We start from the raw sequence: 25,782 nt of genomic DNA, 5'->3' as shown, positions 1-25,782 counted from the left end.
TCTGTAGCCCAGGCTCTCCTTCTTCCACCGTACCCCAACCCCCTCCTGCCCTGCCCAGGATGGTCGGTCTTCCTTTCCCTCCCTTCTCCTTCGGGTCGGACATATGGAACCCATTTCGCTGGTGACATTGAAGAGCCGCCGGTGCGCCCGCCTTCCGCCATGGCGCCCCTAGGCCCCCGCGCCTCTCAGTGGCCCTGTCAGTCGCCACTCTTTTTGCCCTGCCACTCGGTCAACTCTCAGGTCGGGTCCCTGCACCGGCCTGGGATTCCCGCAGCCCGGCGCCGGTCTTGGTGGGACCGCTTCCCGCCGCATCCGGAGCATCATCCCTGAGCAGGAGCAGTGCGCCGGGCCCTACAGGCGGAACAAAGCCTGGGGCGGGGGCGGGGCGCGGGCTGGCCTTCTCCCCCCCCACACACCCCAGCAAGGCAGGGTGCTCCCGGGACCAAGCGACCAGGATGTGGCCCGTCCAGGCTCATCCCCAGCCGGGACCCAGGGTCCTGGGACTGGCCTTCAGCTCCTGCCTGTTCTCCGCACCCGGCCGCCCACCGCGGCCAGCACCCTAGTTCGAGGCCGCACAGGTAAGTGTGCCTTGTTCAGTCCAGCGCCGCAGGCCTGGTGGGTGTGGACAGGAGCACACGGACGTCCCCTGTCTCCAGTCCGCATCTGAATGCGAGACAAAGATCAGAGCAACTTAGTGGAGGTGGTGTGGGACTGAGAGTGGAGTCCAGGGCCCTAGGGTGTAAGGAGAATGTAGAGGAATGTGGAGGTGTACCTGTGGGTAGACTAGATCCATCTGATCAGGATTTGGGAAATTCTCAGGTTCAGGACAGACAGAGACTATGGAGGGTTTTTCAGGGAGAGGTGGGAGCTGTGGGTGCTGAGGTTGGGCCTGGCTCCCACAGGCCAGCTGCCACCGCGGTCCAGCCCTTTAGCACCTAGGAGTTATTTGAAGCTGAAATTACAAGGGCTTGAGCTGAGGCTGGGTGTTAAGCTGAGAAGGTAGGAGAGGGCTTGATTTATGGCTTTCGGAGAAGCTGTGTTTACTATCTGCCTGCTCTGGAAACCAAAAACCAAACAGAGCAAAGGCAGGAGAAGCCCTTTTCCTTGGCGTGGGAGTCGATGCCAGGCTGATGCATTGGGATTCATTTTCTCAGATGTGAGGAGACCCTAGGCACCACCTCTTTACAGGCGAAGGGTGTGGTGCTTCTGTGAGGCATAAGGAGTGTGCAGGCACACACTCACACTCGTGGAGATGTGTTTATGTACTGTGGGAGTGGGTCTGCACACTGGGGCACATATATGCATATGTTTATGTATATGTATATATGCTCCGATTGGGATTCGCTAGGATGCATTACAGTTACATGGAGTGACATAGGGAGCCAGGAGTGAGACTGGTGTCCTCCGGTCCTGGTACTTTGGGATGTGGTAGCTTTGGCTCCCATTCTCTGTCCCTTTAAGTTGTTCACGAGGTAGTTTCTTCTGCCTGGCCTTTCTTTCTTCTCAAAGTCACACAACAAAGCCTGCTCAACCAGGTCTCTGGCCACTGCTCCTCTTTCCCCTCCTTATGTACTACTGCCTGCCCACACCCACGCTGGCTTATCTTCACTTTGAATCTCTAACTTCGTAGTGGGACACTAAAAATTGAGCAAATGTGCTTAGGTGAAGGGGTGTGGGGAGACATGGTGTGTAGTAAGGGGAATGAGGGGTGATTGAAACCTGGCTCTTGGGGGGGTTGGATCCTGCAATTACCGCTCAAAATTTTCCAGTCTCCAGTTGTGTGTGGGGGGGTCAAATGAACACAAAGGTGATCGAAAATAAGGGAACCATGTAGAATGGTGGGGGTGGGGAGAAAAACATTTTGACCCCTAGCTAGTTCCTTCCGCAGGCCAACTAGTGGCTCTTGTGTTTCTGTCCAGACACCGGCTTTGCCTGCAAATTGTTTTGCATTAAATTTTCTCAGCCACAGAATTATCTTTCCTCGCCTCCAGCTAAACTTGCATTTTTCCACCAGACACTTGGGCCAGGACCAATGAAATCTGAGAGGAAGCGGCTGGGGCCCTAAGTGGCCGTAATTTAATTGATTTTATCATAAATCATCAACTTGATGAAGAACCCGAGGTTTCAGTGAAGTAAATTGATATTAATGGGAGTTTCTTGAAATGCAAACCCACTGCATTGTTGGGGCATCTTGAGCTAGGAAGGTGGCTTCCATGTTTCTCAAGAGCTGGGAGCTCAACCTGGAGCTCAGTGCAGCAGAGCAGCCAGCATGGGGTGGGTGTGGAGAAAATCAAGCCTTAGAGGGCAGCTGCCTGCACACGGATCTCTGGGGGACACAGCAGAGAAAGGAACTTTGTTGGGATGGGAGCAAATTCTGCCTCTAAGGACAGCCCCTATCCCACTGACTATCTTGGAAAGGCTGGTTGTCAACTGAGGGGGAGGGGCACCAGGGGAAGCTGGTAGGTATGTGGGCAGAGGTGGGGGTATGGGGTGAGAAGGCCAGGCTGGTACAATGGGCTCATTGATGCCTGGTTAAAAATTATCAGGTTGAAGCCTTTCTCCTCTAATTATACAAATTAATTATTTACTGCTCGGATTGCTACATCCAAAAATAGCACTTTTGATTTGGTAATGAGGGTAGAAAACAACCCATCCTCCACCCAGAAGAGGAGCAATATTTCTGTAGGGGCTAGAGAGGGCCAAGACTGGGGTGTGTGCTCAGTGGTAGGAGAATAAACATGTAAATCCCAAGAGGAAGTATTTTGCATAACATACTGATAGCAATGGCGCTGGCGTGTTTATTGTCTGAACTCAGTTTATTATTGCTTGTTGTTACTCATATTTTACGTATTTACAGGGCACAGAGCATCACTGATGTTCAGCTTGAAAGAGAACCTTGGAGATCCTTTAGTCTAATCCTTCTCCTCCATACAAACACCTTGGATTTACAGAAGGCCCAAGGAGTGCTCTGTTTCAAGTCACACAGTCAAACAGCAATACTTAAAGCCTGAGTCTCCTAGTGTTCAAGACTGGGTGGCAAGCATAGCTCAAGATCAGCTTGTTTTCCACTCTGGGCCTCCCTTTCCTTATCTTCTACAATGGCAGAGTTGGACTGGACACCCCAAGTTCTCTCTCCTTCTGTTCTTGGGTACCTCTTTGTATCTCCATCCTTTATTAGTTACTGCTTGGGAGCAACTCCCTGTATGTCCTGGAGCTCTGAGGACATATGACTGTAGAAGTTACTGCAGGATTTGTTTGCAAAAGTCCAAGTTTGTCTCTGCTTGTTCCTCTGGGGGAAAAAGTCCTCTCTTTCCAAGGAGTCCCTGTTCTCAACAGAAGGGAAGGGCAGGTTAAGAGCAACGGTAATAGAAGGTTGGGTAGCTGGGTTGAGCTAGAATTGACATAGGGTTTAAGGAAGATGGGCACTAGGGTCACCAAACAAGACTTTTTCCTGTTAGATGCTAAGCCAAGGCTGGAGTTGTCTAGAATTCAGTGTGTTGGAGTTCTGAGGTTCCTCCTATTACCTTGCCCAAGACCTGAATTGTGGGTTTACAGTTTAGAATCTGTGAAAATAGGTGCAGTTTCCTCACCTTTGACCCCTGGACATTTAGATCTGTATCTGGCAGAGGGCATATGTAGTTGGCCATAGCACCATGCTGACTGTCCTTCCAGGGAGACTAGGACAGAGGCCAGCAAGAGAAAGCTCCCTATTTTGCTTTTACTGTGTTTTCTTTCTTTTCTTCCAACGGCAGTAACACTTTGCTGTGTGAAGGGCAATGTCTTGGGGTATTGAGGCTATAAGGAGGGTGAAAAGATTGAGGAGAATTCTGGGATGCCCAGGAAAGTATGGCTTGGAATATGGATTCCTCCGAAGCAGGAAGTGGAGAGAGGCAACAACTTCATCTTTAGAAATCCCAGGCTCTGGTCAGATAACCCACTCCTCCAAACCTATTTTAAGAGAGAAAGTTATATACATGTGACTGCCAGACCCAGACTTTAGCTCTGTCCCATTCTGACTTTGGCGTTTGTTTTTGTGTTTGGAGGCCTTCCACCGATTGGCCATTAATCCAGTGAGTTATTGTCTGGTAAACAGAGGTCATTGGGAGAGAGACATCCAATCTGTCAGGAGAGACCCTGCCAGCCGGACACAGGAAGTGGTCTGAGCCCTTCAGCCGGTCTTGCCACCATCTCTCTCCTTCCCCCAGTATCCTCCCCTAGCCATCCAGGATTCACAAGTCGCTCTCCCTCTTTCCTCTGCCTCTCCACCCTGCCTACCTTCATCTTCACACTGGATAGGGGTGGGCTTTGCCAGGACTGAGGTTCTAGATGTCCCTGATTCAGAGACAGATCTTTCATCACCAAAGAGCCTGCCTGCTGGCTGCTGTCACTCCAGGTTGTGCTCCTATCATTCCTAGGTCCAGGGGGCTTCCACAGGCACCCAGTAGACTTCACAGATCCTTGCGGTTGTTCTATGTCTTTCTGCCTTCCCCCTCTTATCCTGAGGCAGAGGTGGGGTGTTACAGCCTGGCTTTTCTTTTCTTCTCTCATTGGGGCGGACTCTTTCTCCTCCCTCCTGGAGTTATCATCAGCTCCTCAGCTCCATCTACACCCGCCTTGGGGAAAGAGCTCAGATCCTCTTCTTCCTGTGTTTCTTTGTTCCTTCCCACTCAAGCATTTTTAGAGAGCCAGGGACTAGGGAGACAAATGTCTAGTCTACAAAGCCATCTTCATTCACAATCCCCTCCTTTTACAAACCTTTAAGCTTTAAAATCTCCATTAATATTTAAGAAGAGGAGGGGATGTGCATGAATTCTACAGTACTCGGTGGCTGCCACAGAGTTGGAAGGCCACACTAGAAAAGAGCCCAGGACAGGGAACCCAGACCAGGGTGAGCAAGAAACAAACTGCTAAGTGCCCGCTGCAGCTCCAGCAGGCCCCCAGGGCCAGAGAAGTTTTCTGCTGTTTTAACTGAGTCTGGGATTCTTGGTCACCAGAAGACTGAGAGCAGAAAACGGCTTTAGGCTTTAAAGCAGCCAGCCCTGTTTGCCCTCACTGAGAGAATTTTTCGTTCTCTCTTTGATGGATTTTGGGGGGGGGGGGAGGGTGGATAGAGATAGTCCCGCCAAGGTTCCCAAGGGTTGGCAGCCGGTGACTGACCACTCAGAGGTTGCCCACGGTGCTCTGCCTCTTGCATCACTGAGTACCCAGTAGGAGTTGGGGAGCAGAGTGCCAAGCTCCCACTCTGTGAAGGCGGATGCTTTGTCCTGCTTTCTAAAATACTTATTATTAATTTCTGCCTTTATTAGTTCACATTGTCTGTCTCTCAATTTTTTCATTTTTTCCTCTTTTATCTTTCTCTTCTTCCCTCCCACAAAGTTACCAAATCCTCCGACTTCAGAAGAAAATTGTTCCCTGTGTGTCCGCCTCTAACTAACACTAAATCAGGCCTTCGATTCCACCTGCCTTCTGTCAGACCCAGAGGCTACCCTCAGACCCTCTGAGGGCCTCTACCCCGAGCTCCTTTGTCTCTTAAATTTGAAAAGGCTCCTAACCCACCACCACCTTGAAGATCGAAACAAGCCCTCTCACAGCTGCCTGGCTGGTTCTCCTCTGTACCCTGCCATCTCCCGACTTCATGGGGGCAACTCCCTGTAGCCCAGAAGGGAAGTGCAAGTTAGAAACCAAAGGAGTCTCTAATTGTTCCCCAAGTGTTTCAAATGGATGCTGTTTTCACGAATTGATCAGGAAACCTCAGATTCAGCTCCTACCCAACTTGGGAGTGCATATTCTCTGGAGTTTTCTGGCTCCCCCAATATCCTCCTTTTTCCTCTTGACCCTGGATGTCCCTCTTCACCCATGAGGGACGGAGAAGGCTTGGGAAGAGAGGGTCTTTTGCTCACTCTGGAGCAGCTTCCACCCCCACCCCCTTCAGTGTAATCTGGGCCACTGTAGCAGCTCCTCTCCGCCCGCCCCTGACCCCCCCCCCCCCCGCAGTGCCTAGGTGATGTATAAACTCCTTAGTTTTTCCTTTAGGCAGAATTGTGCAGTTCCTAAAGTAACCAGCTCTCTATTCTTCCCAGTTTCATAGTCACTGTCCCTAGCCAGTGGTGGAAACTTTTAGGTGAGCTCTGAAGTACATTCTAAAAAACTTTTTATTTTAGGGAACTAGAGAAAAAGAGTTGGTTGTCTAAGTTCCCCAAAGCCTCTGGAAGCACCCTTGGCCTGAGCTGCTGACCCACCAGACCTAAAATTCTTTGGCATCTCACCCTCTAGATTTTTTACCGGAGTTGTTGGGTATTGGAACCTTTTCTCAGGAGGCTCCTGGCTTGAGTCCCAATACTTCAATATATTTTTGTTGTTGTTGAGACTATTAATAAACACAGCAAAATGGCTCCCAGCTTCTCCACTTAACCCCTCAACTCCCACCTACTTCCAGCCACCACCTCCCTAAGGAGTTACCAACTCTGAGCAGACAGTAGGATGCCAGGTATCATATCTAGGACTCTGTACGTGACTCCTGTTGCTGAAGGCCACAGGTTCCCTCTGGGTAACAGGCCCCAGGAAACCAATTGCTGCAGCCAATTTGAAGTGATTTGATGGACTTAGAAATATTGGAGGGGGTGCTGGAAGCCAGGAGCCACCCCCCACCTTCTCACCCCTAGAGAAGAGCTTTTGAGTGGGGAAGGGGGTAAGAGAACTAACGCTAGAGCCAGACCAAGCCATCCTCCCTGGGAGGGGAGACCATAGTGGGCCATCTCTCACCTTCATTTTCCCCAGTCCCATCGCCTGTCCTGGTGTATCCAGATGGGAGAAGGCAAAAACCAAGTGTCCCAACCAGGAAATCTGCTCAGGGTTCTGGCTGGACGTGTCTACCCGAAGTTAGAGACCCAGTTTCCAAGCCATCTGTCCACGTAGAAGAGAGACACCGGCAGCCTTCCGAATCATCCCCTAAGTCCGGAGTCAGCAGTTATTCAGCCTGCGAGCACTCCAGCTTGAAGAAATGACCTGTGCTCTTTTTTCTGTCTCTTGCCTCTACTGCCAATGGCTCTTTCCCCACCCCCTGCCCCAAATTTGCAGACACCTACATTCTTGGCTCCTGTCTCCCTCCTACGGGCCTCCTCCTTGCCTTTGCCTGCCCTGCTCAAACACACCCTAAGAAAACTTTTAGCTTTTGTAGCCTTCTTTACTTGTGCCAAGAGTCATAAATCTTGCCACGCAGAGCGTAGTCGGAGTAGGGAAATAAACAGCTTTGCTCTGAGTGATAATAATAATCACTATCATCTTCTCTCCTGTTGGCCAGTGTATTTAAAACGAAGCCATTCTGGAGTTTTCCTCATCTTCCCAGGAGTACAAATGTCCTTTTCACCTCCTAGCCCCTTCTGCCTGTCCCGAGGTGAGAATCTTAACAGGAATGACTCACTGAAGTTCTCAGAGCCCTGCTCCTGACCGGCTGTCTGGAGCTGCAGCTAAACCACAGGGTCTTGCCTTTGTCACCCTCGCTTCAACCCCATTCCCCCTGCAAGATGTTCTGGGCTTTTTAATCATCACTTACCGCTAGTTGTCTGTTCTCAGAAAAAAAGAGGGGATGTGGGAAAAAAATAGTCTGGCCTCCTCCCCCACTAGAGACTGGGTTTGGAGATTTGGGGGGTGGGGATGGAGGATGTAGAAGACAGAAGGACCAGGGTCTGGGAGGTTCAGCAAGAGGGTCTGAGACTCAGCCAGCAGACAACTTAAAAAAAAAAAAGTCTCTGTGTGCCTACTGTGAATGAGCACAGGAGGGGCACCCAATGCCCCTGGCCCAGCCAGGACAGCCTCTGACGAGGTCTCCAGAGGCCACTTCTTGGATTAGCATAATGGTCCAGTAGTGAGGCCTGAATGGGGGGGGGGGGCGCAATCTGTGAACTCCACCAGCTTTCTTTGCATTTTGTTCTCCTTTTCCGCTCTGATCTCGATTTAAAAATTTTATCTGTTTTTAAAACAAAACAAGAGAAGACCACCCTCTACTTTCTTTGCTTCGCACTCTTATTTGGGGGAGGGGTACTCGCCCCCCCCCAACGCTCATCACCACAATCACCTTCCCTCCTTATCAGTCATCTATGCTTGCTAAAGGGGGAGAGGTGGGGGTGAGCTTATGTGTGTGTGTGTGTGTGTGTGTGTGCGTGTGTGTGTGTGTATGTGTGTCTGTGTGTGTCTGTGGTTTTTTTCCCTGTGCAAAAGCAGAGGCCATTGTTACAGAGAGTAGGGCGTACCAGTCTTATAGGGCAACCACACTGTGGCGGCTTGGCCGAGCTGGAGCCCGGAGCTGGATTCTCGGCGAGCCGAGCCTCCCCAGCACCTTTCGGTCTGCTATTTTTTTCCTCCGCTCCCCTACCCCTCCCTCCTGCGCACCCCCGCTCCAAAGCCGAGTGAATTGAAGCGGACGCCGCACGGCTCCTCTGGCCGGTCTGCCCCTCGGGCTCCCCAGCCGGGGTGGCTTTGGGGAGGGGGGGGGGGCGACGCAGCTTTAAACAGTGGTCTTTTTTTCCTTTGCCTTCAAGGAGGGGAGATTTCTCGCCTGCCGCTCGCGCTGAGGCTCGATGTGAATATATATTATGTCTGCCTGTTCTCCCCTCGTCGGTGGCTAAGGTAAGCTGGACTGAAATAGGCTATCAGTTTGTGAATGGCGGAGAGTATGTCTCAATGATTTATGGCCCATATGACTCCAATCTCGGTTCAAGAAGAGTTCACAAGCTTTAAGCTTCCTTCCACGCAGCGACTGACTCTCTCTCTCTCTCTCTCTCTCTCTCTCTCTCTCTCTCTCTCCTCTCTCCCCCTCCCTCCCTCTCTTTCTCTCTCTCTCTCTCTCTCTCTCTCTCTCTCTCTCTCTCCTCTCTCTCTCTCTCTCTCTCTCTCTCTCTCTCTCTCTCTCCCTCTCCCCTCTCCCTCTCCCCCTCTCTCTCCTTCTCTCCTTTTCTGCTCTTTTTTCCCCCCAGAAGCCAGATCTAGGGCTGAATCTCCTCCCCCGTTTGCTAAGAAGAGCTGAACCTTTTTCTTTCCCTTTCTTATTCTCTTAATTTTTCTTCCTTTCATTATTTTTTTAAAAAGTCCTGGAAGGTGGCCTATCCTCTCTCCTGGGGTTTCTCCAGCTATTGTTAACCTTCCTGGCTCTCCCAGGATTGTGCCTGAAAAGGTGGGGTTCTGTAGGGGGGCTTGCCTCCCTTCTCTAGCAAGACCCTGACGGGGAAGCCGGGAACCACTGTTTCCCTCCCACCCTTCTGAGGAACCATATGGAGTCTGAATTTTTCCAACATGGAGGCAAGGGAAATAGACGTGTTTGACTGGGTAGAGATGTTCCCCACCCCCTCTTCTGGATCCCAGCTCTCAGATCCCCGCGGTCCCTTCCCTTACTGTCCCATCAGCCGGGCCTCTGCGCCTTCCAGCCCGGAGCCCTGTTGGACAAAGTCCCGGAGCAGAGTTGCCAAGGCGCCTTTTAATTCGGTTACCTCCAGCGCCAAACTTGCCGCCGCCGGGCTCGGCCCGGGCCGGGCCCGGTGTGCTTGGAACCTGCCGCAGCCAACCAGTTCGGCGTCCCGATCGGTTTCTCCTCGCTTCCTTGAGCCTGAGTAGGAGGCTGGTAGCTTCTCTCCAACCACCGAGGCAGCAAGGGCCAGACAGTCGGCCTGCCGCGGCAGCTGGCGGCTCTCGGAATCCACAAACCTTCCTGGTCCTGTCTCACCGCCAGCGGAGTCTCCATTCTTTTCTATCACTCACGTCTCTGACTCCTTCGCTTCCCATACTTGCCTGGCCTCTGTCCTGCGATGGTTTGGGGCTTATTGCTGGGGGAGCGACCGAAATTTCAGCCCCAGGCGTCTAGTCAAATTGCTAGGTTTTTATTTATTATTATTACTACTATGACCATCATCATTATTGCTGTAACAATCACTTAGGCTAAATAAAGCCAGGGCCCAGCCAGCTAACCCCCTCCAACGTTTTTATTTCATTCTCTTTTCTATCTATTAATAACAAATTCAACTGAAGCCGGTTAATTAATTCTCCCTTTCAGCCAGGGCTGCTCCGAAGCTAATTTTGGTTAAATCATCAGAGGCTAATGGTAATAATAATAAAGGGATTGGGTCAGCCTGGTCAATTGAACTCCAGTCCTCCCTGGAAGGACCTGCTGCTTAGCAGACCCATGTGTATTTCCAGAATCAAAAATTTCTCGGAAACCAATCGGAACTCAGGGCAGCATTGGCTCCCTTTTAAGTATGAGTCTGCCATTAAGAACAGCATTTATGTACGGGAGGTACTCACTCTTCCTGCATTCCTTTCATTTATTTTTACTGAGTTTTCTTTGGAGTTGACCAGCTGAGCTGAATGATATTTTAAGTTTTTCCAAAAGCACAGGGTATAGAAAAGCTTTGGGGAAGGGTTAAGGGAAGTCCCACCCACGGAGAGCTGGAGAAGACACAGAGAGGGGAGATACAGGCAGAAATCTGGGAAGAAATACAAAATACCTTGACATGATTAAGCTTTATTTTTCCGGTGCACTTTTGAAAGGCTGTATTAAAATAGTGACAGCAATTTTGTTATTATTTTTTGATGTTCGGAGCCTCAGTAAACAGCCCCCCCCTTTCAAACCCAGAGAAGAACAGTGTTTAAAATGTTTTGTGGGTCTTTTTCATCCTGAATAATTCCCCCATCTCAGTAGAAAATTTCAGCAGTTGCGCAATCTTTTCTTTTTACTTTTTTTTTTCCTGAGAAAGAAAAGAAAACAGACTATTATGGAAAGGTTGGGGGAGACCCAAGCCAAATGGTCTGGTCGTAGCACCAACCGGTCTTGCCTGGGAAATCTAAACAATCATGGTCCATTTGGAGTCTCCACAGGGGCCGCTGGCTGCTAGATCCCAGGCTTGCCTGAGCCAAGACTGAAGGTGATAGTACCTGCAGATGGGGCATAGATGGATGAAGCCTGGTTCCATGGCTCTGGGGTTAAAAATCTTCAGGAATTTTCTACCTCAGGCTGTTAGGATCTTCCTGGAGGGAAGGGTCCCAGATGAACTTGCTTTTCAGTCTGGCTTGGATCCAAGATCTGCAAGTTCCTTCCAGGCTAGACTTTGCTTAGGTGGAAGGATCTGGAGGGAGGGAGGGAGGGAGGGAGGAAGGGAGAGAGGGAAGGAAGGAGTGAGGGAGGGAGAGGAGGCAGAGAGGCCTCTACACTGGAACGAGGGCCTCCAAGATGCTTTTATTTTGGAGTCTAATAGTGCCCATTCCCTGGCAGTGGAAGGAGGTAAGCAGATATTGTAGGAGAGGTCAGGGCAGGCACACAAGCAGGAGAGAAGGAAGCAATGGTCCATGAAGCAACGATATTCTATTCCCAAGCATTTCCTCAAAGTACAATCCTGTTTTTTGCTTTTTGGTTTCTTTTTTAAATCGAAATGAAAGTCAGTGTTTTATTTTGTTTCCTTTAAAATTAAAGTTGAAGCAAGAAACATCCATGTCAGGGCAGATACTTGGTCCCAGCGTCTGCCGCAGAAAGACTGGCGAGGAGAGAAGAAAAAAAAAAACCCTATTGATGTCAATTCCCTTTTTAGTTCCTAAGATGGATTCGAGGCCCAGTCCTCTTCTCCCCCTGTGTCTCTTCTCTCGCCCCGCAGGTCAGCCGCTTGGAACAGACCCGGGAGGAGGGGGGCAGAAAGGGGAGGGGGGTCCGGCGTGTCACGTGACCCCCAGGGGTGCCAATGTCCGGTCGTGAGGGTATCAGGCCCTTGCAAGTTGCCACCCACTGCCCGGGCCTCGCCCAGCGATGCAGAAAGCCACCTACTACGACAACACAGCAGCTGCGCTCTTCGGAGGCTACTCCTCGTACCCTGGCAGCAATGGTTTCGGCTACGACGGGCCTCCCCAGCCCCCCTTTCAGGCCGCTACGCACCTGGAGGGTGACTACCAGCGCTCAGCGTGTTCCCTGCAGTCCCTGGGCAATGCCGCCCCACATGCCAAGAGCAAGGAGCTCAACGGCAGCTGCATGAGGCCCGGCCTGGCCCCAGAGCCCCTGCCCGCCCCGCCGGGCTCGCCCCCACCCAGCGCAGCTCCTACCAGTACCACTAGCAACAGCAATAACGGGGGCGGGCCCCCCAAAGGCGGCCCCCCCAAGTGCGGTCCCGGCTCCAACTCTACCCTCACCAAACAGATATTCCCTTGGATGAAAGAGTCGAGGCAAACGTCCAAGCTGAAAAACAGCTCCCCCGGCACAGGTACCAGCTCTCTGCCTTCATCGTCAGCTTTTGTCCAGTTCAGGAATGTCACTGTTATTCTAACGCCAACCCCTAGGCGCCCACAAGGCGCCTGGGAACAATATTAGGTGGCTGCCTGGTGGTCCCCCGCCTCCCGTACCTCCTCTCACCACCTGATGACCTCTGACCCTGCCAACACCCAATCCCTCCAGCCATCCTCCTCCTGGGTTTCCAAGAATTTCCAGGAGGTGGGACGGTTGGCCTCAGAGCCCTTCCCAAGGCCGCATCGCCTGGAGGGCACAGAGTCATCAAGGACAGATTATTATTAAGTATGATTACTGTGGGTATTAATCACCATCGCTCAGGCAGCCTGGGGTCCTGGCCTTCAGTCACCGCCACCGCAGTCTTTAGTGCCACACTTCCCGGGCCTACTCACCAGTGTCCAATCCCCCCAAGGTGTTCTCAGTCACCCATCCTGTAAAGAGGACGGACAGAAGGGGATCATCTTAGACTTGTATTTGGATATATACAGGGGCGGGGTGCGCGCACACGCAAAAATCTAACCCTAAATAAATGGCCACGCAGCTCTGTCTGTGTGACATGATCAAATTTTCATAAGCTGGGGCAGTGAAAGGAGAACAGGTCTCTTAATAAATGCCACTATTATAGAGTGTCCGCTAATGCGACGGGAGGTAGGAGGGGGGTGTTGAGGAGGAGGCGGGGACGGAAAAGGGAGGGTGGCGGGGCCTTCGGAGTCCAGACCTGGATTTATTAAGAAACGATGCATTCAATTTCGGCGTGTTCAGTAATTATCTTTTATTTCATTTTCTCCCCTTCCCGCCCCTCCCCCTCGGGTCCAGCAGAAGGTTGTGGTGGCGGCGGCGGCGGCGGTAGCGGCGGCGGCGGTAGCAGCGGCGGGGGCGGCAGTGGCGGCGGGGGAGGGGACAAGAGCCCCCCGGGGTCAGCGGCGTCCAAGCGGGCGCGGACGGCGTACACAAGCGCGCAGCTGGTTGAGCTGGAGAAAGAGTTCCACTTCAACCGCTACTTGTGCCGGCCGCGCCGCGTGGAGATGGCCAATCTGCTGAACCTCAGCGAGCGCCAGATCAAGATCTGGTTCCAGAACCGCCGCATGAAATACAAGAAAGACCAGAAGGCCAAAGGGCTGGCCTCGTCGTCCGGGGGTCCCTCTCCGGCCGGCAGCCCCCCGCAACCCATGCAGTCCACGGCCGGCTTCATGAACGCCTTACATTCTATGACTCCTAGCTATGACAGCCCGTCCCCGCCAGCCTTCGGTAAAGGCCACCAGAATGCCTACGCGCTGCCCTCCAACTACCAGCCCCCTCTCAAGGGTTGCGGCGCCCCACAGAAGTACCCCCAGACTCCGGCGCCCGAGTACGAGCCCCACGTCCTCCAAGCCAACGGGGGTGCTTACGGGACGCCCACCATGCAGGGCAGCCCGGTGTATGTGGGCGGGGGTGGCTACGCGGATCCGCTGCCGCCCCCTGCCGGCCCCTCCCTCTACGGCCTCAATCACCTTTCCCACCACCCCTCGGGGAACCTGGACTACAACGGGACGCCCCCTATGGCCCCCAGCCAGCATCACGGACCCTGTGATCCTCACCCCACCTACACAGACCTCTCCTCTCACCACGCGCCTCAGGGTAGAATTCAAGAAGCACCCAAATTGACACACCTGTGATGTGAGGGGCAGGTGGGGGGCGGGGATCAAGGGCTAGGGAGGTTGTGGAGCTGGTTGTGGGGGCGGTTTGGAGGCCTGTGTGTGTTGGGGTTGTTGCAGGCTTCCAGAGACAAAACGGGCCTGGGGAGCCTTCCCCAATCCCTTGGCCTGAGGCTGTCTTTAAGGCCTCCAAGCCTGGTTCCATCTGCCAGCCCACACCCTTGGAAAGGAATCCACAGCAGGTTGGAGGCGACGTCTATCCCAGGGCTCCAGCACTACCAAGTTGGAATTTCAGATTGGAGGGGGAGTCGGGTAGAGGGAACCCAGATAGGAAAGCAGGGCAGAGAAGCACATTCAAAATTTATGGCTTGGCACTCATCAACCAACCAACTTACCTTCCATCTCTGTGGGCAATTCCCCCAAATCTTGACTTTTTTTTTTTGTCTTCCCTTTCATTCTCCTTATGAAAAATAAGAAAACACATTTAAATCTAAGGGCACAAAATGCTTTCCTCCCACTCCCCAGAAGCCTCAATTTGCCCCCACCTATTTGAGGCTTCCTGTAATGCCCACCATGTCTAGCCCCACGATATTCTGCTCTAAGGACATTCATATCTATACCCCCACCCCTACTGATTACAAGTTCCAGAGGGCTCAGGGATGGTGAGAGATCCTGAAAGTTAGAGCTGCCTATAATATAAATAGATATATTTTTTTTCTTTTAAGAAAAAGTTAAGAGACTAAGGCAGGCAAGTTGTCAGGACTGGAGGTTTGCCACTCTGCTTCCTCTCAGCTCCCACCCCATCCCACTCTCTCTCCCTGGAAAGCAATCCACTCGAAGCTCTCCACTTTCCTTTTTCTTCTGTTACTCTCTTGACTTAACGTGAAAACAGGGTATATTTGAACAAACTGTCTGTCCTAGGCAGGAGCAGCGGCTGGGCCTATGTACCTTGCTCCAGTTCCTGACAGGGCACTCTCTTGTTGCACTTGGAGTTTACATTTTAATGGATATTAAAAAAAAAAAACAACTGTGAGAGATGTCTGGGCCTGCAGAAGTCCAGCTTCCCTCAAAAAGCGTGTGTTCTAGTGAACATTTTCATATATATTTATTGGTTATAGCCTGTTGAAATATTTTCTTTTTTTGTATTATTTATCCCCCCTACATTATGTATTTATATGAGGAACAAAAAAGGAAAAATGTACTTTTTTAGTATTTACTTGTTACAAAGGATGTTGTGTTTCCTGTCACGTAAAACCAGCTATTTTAGTTTTTATTGTATTCTAGACGAGAGCTGTAGATTTATGTTAAACTTGTACTTATGAGCAATTGTAATTAGTTCTAAAAGGCATGAACTCAGCTCCTAATGGTCACTGTACAGTCCTGAATTTGTAGAGTTAGAGTTAATTCTCTCTTGGAACTTTCTTTATTCTTCTGTAGTTACCTTTTTTCCTTAGTTAAAAGGGTTGTCTGTCAAAACAATTCTTGAATAAACTTTCTGTTATCAATTTTATCTTGTCCTGGTGGCCAATTCAGATTACACAGAAAAGGTTCCAATAATTACCAATATCTCCTAAGAGGGAGGGCATTTTTGTCCACTACTCAGGCCTCTGTCTCCCTCCCCAGCTTTTTGTCCTGGTTTAAACTCTGGGTTTTTGACATTCATAGCAGTCTAGACTATTCTGCCAAGTTCTTCAGCTAAGGTTTAAGTAACAAGTTGGGGGAGGGAAGGGAATCTTGAGCTGTCTGCTAGCCTCTTTGCCTCTCTGTTTTTCTCAGTTTTTGACCTTTCTTCTTCCTCAGACCACCACCTCCATGCACCCCTCTGCCCACATCAAACCAAAGCAAAATCTAGCTTATTGCTGCTTCTTCCAGGCAACCTAAACTTCACGGTTCTCTTCCGGAGCTACAAGGAGGCTGTCACGTGACCAGAAGCCCAACCACCATTGGGTCTAAAATGAAAACAAAGGAAAATGATTAATCTGGGGGGAAAAAAACAACAACAAACCCAGGCCTAGACTTCTCAGGTCAAGCCTTAGAACTAAAGTGAAATTAAATCATTAAATGAAGCCCGGGGCAGAGGAAGAGGAGGCCGCTTTGATTTCTCCTGCCAGGGAAAGGGAGGAGTGAGGGAAGCTGTTGAAACCAAGCTTAAATAAAACGGTCCCCAGGCTGATGTGAGGCTCTGTTTCCATGATCCTTGGGAAAACTTCATTTCTTAGTCCTGGTTCCATAAAAGTTTTATCACATTGGAGCAAGGATAGAGAGGGTCTGTCAAAGATGAAATGTCACCACTGCATCGCAGTCTCCGATAAAGAGCGAGGAGACAGGGAGGCTGAAATATGGAGCTAATTCGTTGAAAGAGAAGCGAAGGCTGCTTGCTGAAGAGTTACATAATTCTAATTGTAAGCCTTGCACCCGCATTGCTTAATTAGGAGCATATATTTGGTGATAGTGGTGATGTGGGGAGGAGGTGAGAATCGTTCCAGGCCCTCAGCCTTAAAGCGAGGGCTGGTTTTCATTTTTATGTTGCTTCCTGGCAGTCCAAGGTTAGTAATTACAGTCTTTATGCAACAATAAATAACAATAAAAAACAACCTGAATAATACACCCCCTCCCCACCAAGTAGAATTTTTTTTTTTTTAAACTGGACGTGGCTCATCCAGGCAGCAAGCAATTTAGCATTGGGTCAGGATATAAATTAAAGGCACAGGAGCGTGCAAAGTTTGATTGGGATCAAATGATGCTCAAGGGTCTGTCTTTCCTTCCCTTTTTCTCGTCCCTGAGTAACTTTTTCTGAATGATATAACTACATGAAGGGTCATGTTTGGCTCTGAGGGTGGAGGGAGAGGTGGATTGCTTATTTATCTAGCTGGAGAGGAACGGGATTAAGAGAGACTTTAGCTAGATAGATAAAAAGCAGTGCTTTGGCTTGAAGCTGGGGCTATAAACAAAACTAGAACCTTCCCTTCTGTCTTCAAGACTCCAGGTACTTAGCAAAAGCTGTTAAAAACAGAGCTAAAAATCTGTGCCGCAAGATTCCTAGAGGACAGGGGGCAGGGAGGATGTCTCTGGGAAGGAAGGTTCTCTTGCCACTCCCCCCACCCCCTTTAACACCCAAGTTTTCTGCTCTTGACTAATCTGGCCATAAAATCTGTCATCAATGGTTAGAGAGCTATATTTCCTACAGGACAGTCTGGGCCCTGATTGCCTTAGAAGAACTCTGGTTACTGCAGCCAACTGGTTTGTTACAAAACTCGTAGAGGTGTCCAAGGGCACGGCCAGGGAGAAAACCCTTCACAGGCCCCACAGCACAACCTGCAGACAGCTGCTATCTGGATTTCCCCCTGCTAACCACCACCCAAATGGAATGTATATTACATATAATATATATTATACACATGTAATTTTTTGAAGCTGTTACACACCACCCTGTCTGACCCTCTGGCCCAGTTAAGAGCAGTTCCTCAAGAGCCTCTTTCTGTCCTTGCAGCGACTGGCTGCATCCAGGCCCTCCACCCCCCACCTTTTAGTCAGACTACTCCTTTTATTTTCTTTTCTTTTTTTTTTTCTATAAATACTCACCACCGCCCACGCAGACGTTACATTGACAGAAAGTTTCTAGTTCCAGTTTTCCGCTGAGTTGCCATTTCTTTGCTAACCAGCCTTCTCCTTCAGGCTGGGCCGCAGAGAGAGAAGAGGGGGAGGGGAGGCCAGAGTCGTGGGAGTTCTCCGGGGCAAACTTTCCACCCAAGTTAGCGCCTTCCCTCTGTCCCCATTTCCCATCTGTTTCCTGGCCCTCCCAGAATCACCTTTCTTTTTTGCTACCCCCTCCCTCAGGCCTTTTTAAGGGACGTGGAATTTAGGCTGTTCCCTCTGCTTTCCCAAAGAGCCAAATTCTTTGATGCAATCGGAGGGAGCTGTCAGGGGGCTAAGATTGATCGCCTCATCTCCTCTTGGTCCCTCTGACCCACTTATTTAAAAATCTTCCCCCAGATCGACTTTTCATTTTTAGCTTTGAGGCCTAGTTTCCCACCAAATTGCTTGTGGCTCTGAGTTTTGTGTCTCCTTCCTCTAGTAAGTTGCAACATTCTAAAGTTGAGCCTATCATAGTCTCTTCACAATAGAATATATTAGTTTTTTCCCCCTCTGGGGGCCATAAACAGACTATAATCTCAGTGGTGGTCGTTATTTCTTCTCCTTCCATTTTTAGGGATTTTTTTAAAAAAAAAATCAGGGATTAAAAAAATTGCACAAAGGCAAATGTGAGAGGGAAAGTTCCTTTGTCCCGAGGAACAGTGCCTCCCCCCATGCATTGACTTTAGCTTTGAAAGTTGGAAGTGGATGGTTACCTTGGCGCCCTGGATATATACATGGATACGACCTGAGGGCTATGAATGTATCTGCCATCTTAGGCCTTCTTAGACTCTCCTATTGCCAGTGCTGGGGTGTCACAGACGAGTATAGAAGACTCCGCCAGGAAGGCAGGTGGACATAAGGAATGGCCTGTAAATACTGGGCAGAGAATAGAGAATAGAGCACATAGCTGCAGGAAGACCAGAGACCCAAAGTGCTCCTGGTGTTTCCCTGTGTTGTGCCAGCTTGTGCATTTCTTAAGTTCAAACCGCTGCTTCTTGTGGGTGGGTGGGACGCTGCCTCTGGTGGGTACTGCTGCCTTTCATCTGTCTCGGTTCTGATTCTCACTTTATTACAGACGTTTCCCCAAAGAGTGGAAGCCTCTTTCTACCCCCACTTCCTCCCAAATGGGCTTTTCTCTTTTAGGGGTTGTGACGGAAGGTGGGGGAGAGGATACTGGTGGCCACATAAAGAAAGCATATATTTGACTCAATTAAAATCCTTAGACAAGAAGGCCATTTCTCCCTTAAATGTGGTTGTTTCCGCCGACTCCCACCTCCACACAGTCTCTGAAAGCGAGGAAGCGGGTCTTCTGGTTTTTCTGGGAAAGGAGAGCAATTGGGGAGAGTGTGGGGTGCTGGAGTTGGGATGGAGGTACAGGAGGAAGATTTGTGGTATCCAGGTCGTGGTCCTCTGGAGTTTTTGAATCAATTAAAGGAAATAATGCCTGTGTTTTCCACCAGGCCCAGACGAGCGATTGGCGGAGACCGGTCCCGTGACCATGAATTCCCTGCAATTTCGTCGGAGTCCTGGGTTTAATAGAGAGAGTCCCCATACGCTTGTATTTATCAGCAATATACAATTATAAAGGCCTAAATTTAAAAAAAAAAGAGAGAGAGAATTTCCCCTCCCCCGCGAAATCGCTTTATTGCATAAACCTGGGGGGGGCGGGAGAGGGGGTCCCTTCCGATCCTGCCTCCTGACGCCCCCCCCAGCAGGCCCCCTCCCCCACCATTGAAAGCCATGAATTTTGAATTTGAGAGGGAGATTGGGTTTATAAACAGCCAGCCATCGCTCGCCGAGTGTCTGACTTCCTTCCCCGCTGTCTTGGAGACATTTCAAACTTCATCAATCAAGGAGTCGACATTAATTCCTCCTCCTCCTCTGGAGCAAACCTTCCCCAGCCTCCAGCCCGGCGCCTCCACCCTTCAGAGACCCGGGAGCCAAAAGCAAGCTGAAGATGGGCCTGCTCTGCGGCCACCGCCGCCACTCCCCGCCGCCCCCCCAGCCCCCGAGTTCCCCTGGATGAAAGAGAAGAAATCCGCTAAGAAACCCAGCCAAACAGCCGCTTCTTCTTCTCCAGTCGCTTCCTCGGTTCGGGCCTCCGGGGTCGGATCACCTTCAGGTGGGTAAGCGTAGTGGGGGCGGGGTGAAGGGCAGCTGGAAGAGAAGGGGAGAAAGTGAGACGGTGGGGAGTCTGGTGGGGCTCCCTGGGTCGATGGATTGTGGGATTAGGGAAGTAGAGTATCCCGGTGAAGTCCAGGCCTAGCCACTACCAGCACCACCACCGCTACCCACCAGCAGATTTTGGAAGCTGACTGGGCGTGGGAGGGGGAGAGGGTGTTTTTTTATGTGCTGAAAGAAAATGATTCGATTGAAGTGTTTCCCCTTTATCTATGTAGAGGAATGAAGTGTTGTGCCTGAGATCTGGAGCCAGGAAAAGATGCGATCTTTCCACTTCTCTCAAGCCTAGGAGAGAAGGGGAAATGCAAAAGCTAGGAAGAAAAGGGGTGAAGATCCCTCTCTCCAAGTTGAGGTGGAAAGTTCCGAATTGAGGGGTCCACTGGGAAGACTGGGGGAGGGAGGCTCTGAGGTTCTGGGAGCGAAAAGAAATTGTTCCCCGCCCCCTACGTGGCCCGTGGGCGGCTCTGAATGCACCGACCTGACCCCGGCAAGGTCTTCCTGCGTGGGAGAGCGCTTAAAAAAACAAAAAACAAAAAAACCAAAGCCACGGAAAGGGAACCGCTTTGGGGGGTGGGGTGGGAGCCTGGGTAGGGCTGCTGATTGTCTTTTTAGAGGATTGGGTGCTCCCGATCTCAGCTAAAGCGAGGCTGTGTTGAGACCTCTCTGATGCGCAGGGTACTTTCCTCGCAGATGGCCCGGGACTGCCAGAGAGCGGCGGCGGCGGCGGCTCGCGCAGGCTGCGCACGGCCTACACCAACACGCAACTGCTGGAGCTGGAGAAGGAGTTCCACTTCAACAAGTATTTGTGCCGGCCGCGACGAGTGGAGATCGCCGCCTTGCTGGACCTCACCGAAAGGCAGGTCAAAGTATGGTTCCAGAACCGACGCATGAAACACAAGCGGCAGACGCAGCATCGGGAACCGCCGGATGGAGAGCCAGGCGGGCCGAGCGCCCCGGACGACTCGGGAGACCCAGCCGAGGAACCAGCAGTGAGCCCCGGTGGCGTCTCCGCCTCTCACCGGTTGCGAGAAGCCTGTTTCCTCCCGGCCGAGGCTGCGCAGGGTCCTCCGGACGGGCCGCTGCCGGTGCTGCCTGCCACTTCCCTGGAGAGTGTGGGCGCGTTGAACCCCGGCTGCACGACGCTCAGAGCCCCAGGCCTGCAGCCAGAGCCTCTGCCCGAAGATACCTGCCCTGAGCGGCCGGATTCGCCTTTCCTGCCCGACCTCAACTTCTTCGCAGCAGACTCCTGTCTCCAAATGTCTGGAGGCCTTTCTCCCAGCCTGCAGGGCTCGCTGGACAGCCCAGTCCCCTTTTCCGAGGAAGAGCTGGAATTTTTTACCAGCACGCTCTGTGCCATCGACTTGCAATTTCCCTAACTTTTTTCTTTCTTTGATCCTTTCTACCTGGTCCTCTTCGACTATTGGGGGAAAAAATAGAGCCTTCTCCACCCCTAGTTATATGTATGTGTTTTGCTAAAATTCAGGTATTAATGAATTAGTGCTTAATCCACTCCCTTTCACTTTTTAAAACCATACAGAAAAAAATCCATTTGGTAAAACTCCTTCCAACGAAATCTCAGGAATAATTAAACTCTAGTGGGGGAGGGTTTTCTTAAAAAGAGCTAGAGGGACCTATTTTCCTCTTTTTTAAGTTTTAGATCGTAGATTATTTATTAAAATTGTTTAATAATAGGAAAAGGGGAAAGTATTTATTGTACATTATTTTCATAGATTAAATAAATGTCTTTATAATACGAAAACGAGTGTTTGTGTTGGGATTCAGCTCTATTCCGAAGTCCAGGCCCCGTTTGAGGTTGGTCTGGCTCGGGTGACCAAGCGGTAGCATGGTCCCATCTCCCTAGCTGGCAAAGTCCGGATGGTACAAAAGTGGCCCTGCTTGGTGGCAACTTCTCTGTTCAGGACACCAAGAAGAATTGGTAGTTTTGTGGAAGCTTGGTCACCTACTCGTCCGTCCAGCAGCCGGCCTCTAGCCCTGCTAGACTGTTCCCTGGCTTCTTATTGGAAATAAAGGTGGGGTGGGTGGAAAAAAGAGCGTTGGAACAGAAGCGGATGAAAGAAAATGTCTCAGGAGCCCGCCAGCTTCGAGCCCTGAAGGAGGCTCAGAAGGTTAAAGGAATTAAAGGGGGATCCTCTGGCTTGCTAGCGTGCTGGCTTCAGGTGCAGGAACCAGGCAGCGATTCTGCCTGCTCGGGCCGAGGCTTGCGCCTGGTGCTACTGGGGTGTAGGTCGCTTAGGACTGGAATCCGGGTTAGTTTTGTCCGGAAGCCGATGTGGAGCATGCCCTGGGAGGTGTTTGGTCAACAAGGCGGGAAGGTTTAGCGAGACCCGCGTCGGGGAGAGCAGGAAGCAGGGAAGATGTTCAAAATGGCGCTGGGCTGGGCAGCTAGGAGCGCCAGGGAAGTAACTGTGGCCGCCATGACAGCGGCTGCGGGACGCTCGGTGTCCGGCTCCTGCCCCCCCCCCCTTTTCTTGAGGCCAGACCTTTCACACCGAAGAGAAGACAGTCTGGGAGCCTTCCCCCAATTGTGGGGTTCCATTTTATTTTACTTACAAAATAGAAAGAAAGCCTCAGGGATGGGGAGGACAGGGAACGCAAGGAGGAGGGAGTCCCTGTGCTATGGGAGGGGGAGGAGAGCCTTGGGGCCCGGGCCACTTCACCCAGTGTGGCTTTTGATCCTCTGCTCTGGGCTTTGAAACCGTGCCAGAGCGTTTTCCAAATGTAGGCCCACCTGTCTTGACCAACAACTTCATTTTCCATCTCAACACGGCTCCCCTCCCCTCCCGGCCCCCCGCCCCCAGCACCCTTCCCGGCTTTGAAAACTCAGTAAAGGCGAAGCAGGATCGCTCTTCCCCATCTGCCTCTGGGATTGTTCTCCGGAACCAGGAGATTTAAGGGACCCTGGGAAGCCATTCATCCTCCTCAGGTTTATTTAATATTTCTCCGGGCTCAGAAACAGACACCAGACACCTACCTCCCTGGCAGATGCAGCCTTTTCTTTCTTTCTTTCTTTCTTTCTTTCTTTCTTTCTTTCTTTCTTTCTTTCTTTCTTTCTTTCTTTCTTTCCTTTCTTCCTTCCTTCTATCCTTCCTTCCTTCCTTCCTTCCTTCCTTCAAGCAGTTTATTTTCTAGGCCTTGTAGAGTTTTCTCTTGGAACCAACGTAGGTGGTGACATGGAAGGCTAGGAAAACCCACTGCATTTTTCCCCAACGGGTCCCTCAGTGAGGGAAGCGCACACATTTTATTCGGCTGGAATTTAATCCCTTAAACTGTCTTAATATAGAATTTACCTCATGCATTAAATAAGCTTATGTCATGTTAAATTGCACTTATTTCTCTCATAAATAAATTAATATGGAACAATTAGATGTGTTATTATAATAATATCGTGTATCTTATTAGTTTATTTTCCCTCATAAAATATATAGGTATGAAATAAATTCAATATATTAAAGTAATAATACACAGCTTATTGGCTTGTGTGTTTATTTTCCCCATAAATAAGTGAATATATAATATATTAAAAACCACACTATACATCTCATTGGGCTGTGTGTTTATTTCTCTATAAAATATGTCCACAGGCAGTGTTCAACATCTTAAAAATCACAGCACATAAGCCATCTCTATGCTAGCAAAATGAGAAAGACATATCAGTTGGGGCTTTGGTTTCTATGGATAGCTAAACTAGATAATTTAGTCTAATTAAAAATCTTCTTGCAGCCATGCTAGGTTGTTACAAAGATCAAGGATACCAGAAGGATCTCACTAATTACCCACCTTCCAGCTTTCTTTGGTCAAAAGGAGAACACCCTTCATCAATGCCAAAAGGCAGGAGCTGCAGAGAAACCCCATTCAGGGATGCTAGCCTGCAATACCCAGGGACCCCTGCGGCAGCTTCAGTTCCATGGCCCAGCAACACCAATGTTACCTGAGTTAGTCAGAAATGCAGAATCTTAGGCCCTACTCCAGACTCACAGAACCTGATCTGCACTATAGCAGATTTCTAAATGATTTACAGGCACATTCCAGTTTGGGAAGACGGCTGAATTACATTGCCACCTGTTTTCTGCCTTTCTCCACACTTAAGGATTTTGGAGAGCTGGGCATGGTGGTGCACACACACACCTATCATCCTAGCACGCAGGTGGTTGAGGCAGGAGGACCATGGGTTTCGGGCTAGCCTAGACTACATAGTGAGGCCCCATCTCAAAAAAGGAAAGGTGGGCATGGTGGCTCACTCCTGTAAACCCAGACCTCAGAAGGTTGAGGATGGAGGACTGCTGTGAGTGTGAGGCTAGCCTGATTTCTAGGCCAACCTAGGCTACAGAGTAAGAGTCTTTCTCAGAAAACAAAAGCAAACAAACAACAAAACAAAACAGAAAAAAAACCCTCAAAAAGTAGTATAGAAGTATCTGGAGAGTTAGTTGGTTCATCAGTTAAAAGCACTGACTGCTCTTGCAGAGGACCTGAGTTCAGTCCCCAGCACCCACATAGTGGCTCTCAACTATCTGTAGCTCCAGTTCCAGAGAATCTGATTCTCCATTTCTGACCTCCACAGATACCAGGCACACATGTAGTGCACAGATATATATGCAGGCAAACATCTATACACTTAAAAATAAGATAAATCTATAACACACACACACACACACACACACACACACACACAGAGAGAGAGAGAGAGAGAGAGAGAGAGACTTTTGATCCATTTTACTCGGCTAGGACCTTTCAATTCTTCCAATCCCAGTTGTTCAGCAGACAGAGAATCTCAGTATACCAGTCTTGCTTTCTCATGTTGAAATAAAAGGTCCAGCAAAGGTCAGTCTACCTGTTTAGATTCATGTATTTTCTATGTGATAGGGAAAGTCATTTCCAGTCTAGGAACTCAGGGCATCCATCTTTCCCCTTGGTGATTATTAGAGAAGAGTTGAAATTCTGTTTCCAAGAAACACACAGCCTTTCTGTCTCTGTCCTTCCCCAGATTCCCAAACTCCCCATCCTTGGTGATATCCCAGAAGAATAAAAGAAGCAATGCATTTCCAGGAGGGAGAAACACCATCTTTAATTTTTCCTTTCAATTGCAAAATCACGGGCTCCCTGTCAAAATGGGAGATAGGAGCCAGGAGTGGTGGCGCATGGAGAATCGCAGCAGGTACTCAGGAAACTGAGGCAGGGGGATGGTGGTGTAAAGGCCAGCTTGAGCTACATAAGGTAACCTGGTCTCAAAAACCAGAACTGAAAACATCTTTTCAAAAGAGGAAACTATGTGTAATGACCTTTTCTTTTCTTCCTCTCTAGGGTCATTCTACCTACCTTATCCTGAGATGTTGCAGTGGATGCAGAGAAAAAGGGAGAGCAGAGTAGTTGGTTCCTTGATAGGGAAGTTGACCACTCTAGTCGTGGCTGTTGACCCCTCCAATAGTGCTAGGCTTACTCCATCCTGACTGGGACATAATTCCTCTTGGGTCAGGACCAACTATGAGTACCTTGTAGCACAGAGAGGTTAGCAATTGTCTTTTGCTGGAGCAGGAAGGCTTCAGCGCAGGCCTAAAAGTGGCTGGTCAGTCTGCCTTGCTCTTTAGTGAGTCCTTCTTGTAAGAAAAATGGCTCATTAATACTACAGCGAAAGCAAAGGACCATTAAACTGAGGAATTACTTGCAATCATGATAACCCAGAGTCATTTTTTAAAAAAAGTTAACTTATTCCTGGGCAAATCCCTTCCGCTTTTTGGACCTCAGTTTCTCTCTGTGTAAAATAAATGGAAGAACTGAACGCTCCTAATGTAGTCTACAATAGTTTGTGCTCAAAGTATATTTGTTAACCCTCATAAGTGATGCTGTGAAATTTCTTATGGCTGGGGCTGCACTCTAAATGTTTGATGTTTGACAGGAGCCTACTCCCACATTTCTAGTGGGACCATTTTAACAAGGTGTAATATGTATGTTGATAGCTACAACCATACCCACAATCGCTTACATCTTTTCAGTGAGCATGCCACTGGATACAGTGTGATAGGCCAGGAGCCGTAAATCCCTTAAATACAAGTATTCAGAAGT

General features: G+C 49.9%; 2 protein-coding genes and 3 long non-coding RNA genes across 5 annotated transcripts in view; 2 read left to right on the top strand and 3 right to left on the bottom strand.

Annotated features, from left to right (window-relative positions):
- Hoxb3 (homeobox B3) overlaps positions 1-15,397 on the top strand; it is a 55,246-nt gene extending 39,849 nt beyond the window's left edge. The window contains exons 3-5 of the mRNA XM_085695703.2: positions 8,538-8,625; positions 11,634-12,230; positions 13,070-15,397. Of these exons, the coding sequence (XP_085551829.2) occupies positions 11,783-12,230; positions 13,070-13,908 (1,287 nt within the window). The 5' untranslated portion in view covers positions 8,538-8,625; positions 11,634-11,782 and the 3' untranslated portion in view covers positions 13,909-15,397. The remainder of the gene's footprint in view (positions 1-8,537; positions 8,626-11,633; positions 12,231-13,069) is intronic.
- On the bottom strand, positions 2,798-7,156 carry LOC146893269 (uncharacterized). The gene is made up of 2 exons (XR_015003794.2): positions 6,763-7,156; positions 2,798-3,948 (listed from the first exon to the last, which is right to left on the bottom strand). It is a non-coding gene; the product is annotated as an uncharacterized LOC146893269 (long non-coding RNA).
- LOC146893270 (uncharacterized) lies at positions 10,491-11,636 on the bottom strand. Its single transcript, XR_015003797.2, has 2 exons — positions 10,921-11,636; positions 10,491-10,733 (listed from the first exon to the last, which is right to left on the bottom strand). It is a non-coding gene; the product is annotated as an uncharacterized LOC146893270 (long non-coding RNA).
- LOC125411047 (uncharacterized) lies at positions 14,280-18,001 on the bottom strand. Its single transcript, XR_015003798.2, has 3 exons — positions 17,470-18,001; positions 15,765-15,836; positions 14,280-14,347 (listed from the first exon to the last, which is right to left on the bottom strand). It is a non-coding gene; the product is annotated as an uncharacterized LOC125411047 (long non-coding RNA).
- A 1,097-nt stretch (positions 18,002-19,098) lies between these two features.
- On the top strand, positions 19,099-21,463 carry Hoxb2 (homeobox B2). The gene is made up of 2 exons (XM_048450914.3): positions 19,099-19,645; positions 20,395-21,463. The coding sequence occupies exons 1-2, from the start codon at positions 19,264-19,266 to the stop codon at positions 21,078-21,080; spliced, it is 1,068 nt and encodes a 355-aa protein (XP_048306871.3). The 5' UTR covers positions 19,099-19,263; the 3' UTR covers positions 21,081-21,463.
- Positions 21,464-25,782: the final 4,319 nt, after the last annotated feature.

The sequence above is a fragment of the Myodes glareolus genome, chromosome 9 (genome assembly GCF_982192425.1).
Source record: "Myodes glareolus chromosome 9, mMyoGla1.1, whole genome shotgun sequence".
In the NCBI taxonomy this organism is placed as follows: Eukaryota; Metazoa; Chordata; class Mammalia; order Rodentia; family Cricetidae; genus Myodes; species Myodes glareolus.
The sequence above is the reverse complement of the archived record's forward strand: the minus strand, read 5'-3'. Positions and strand labels throughout refer to the sequence as shown.

Excerpts from the sequence above, each read along its gene's own strand:
- Hoxb2 (XM_048450914.3), top strand. The coding sequence starts at position 19,264 with ATGAATTTTGAATTTGAGAGGGAGATTGGGTTTATAAACAGCCAGCCA. Across the intron at positions 19,646-20,394 it reads CGGGGTCGGATCACCTTCAG|ATGGCCCGGGACTGCCAGAG; the intron begins GTGGGTAAGCGT and ends CTTTCCTCGCAG.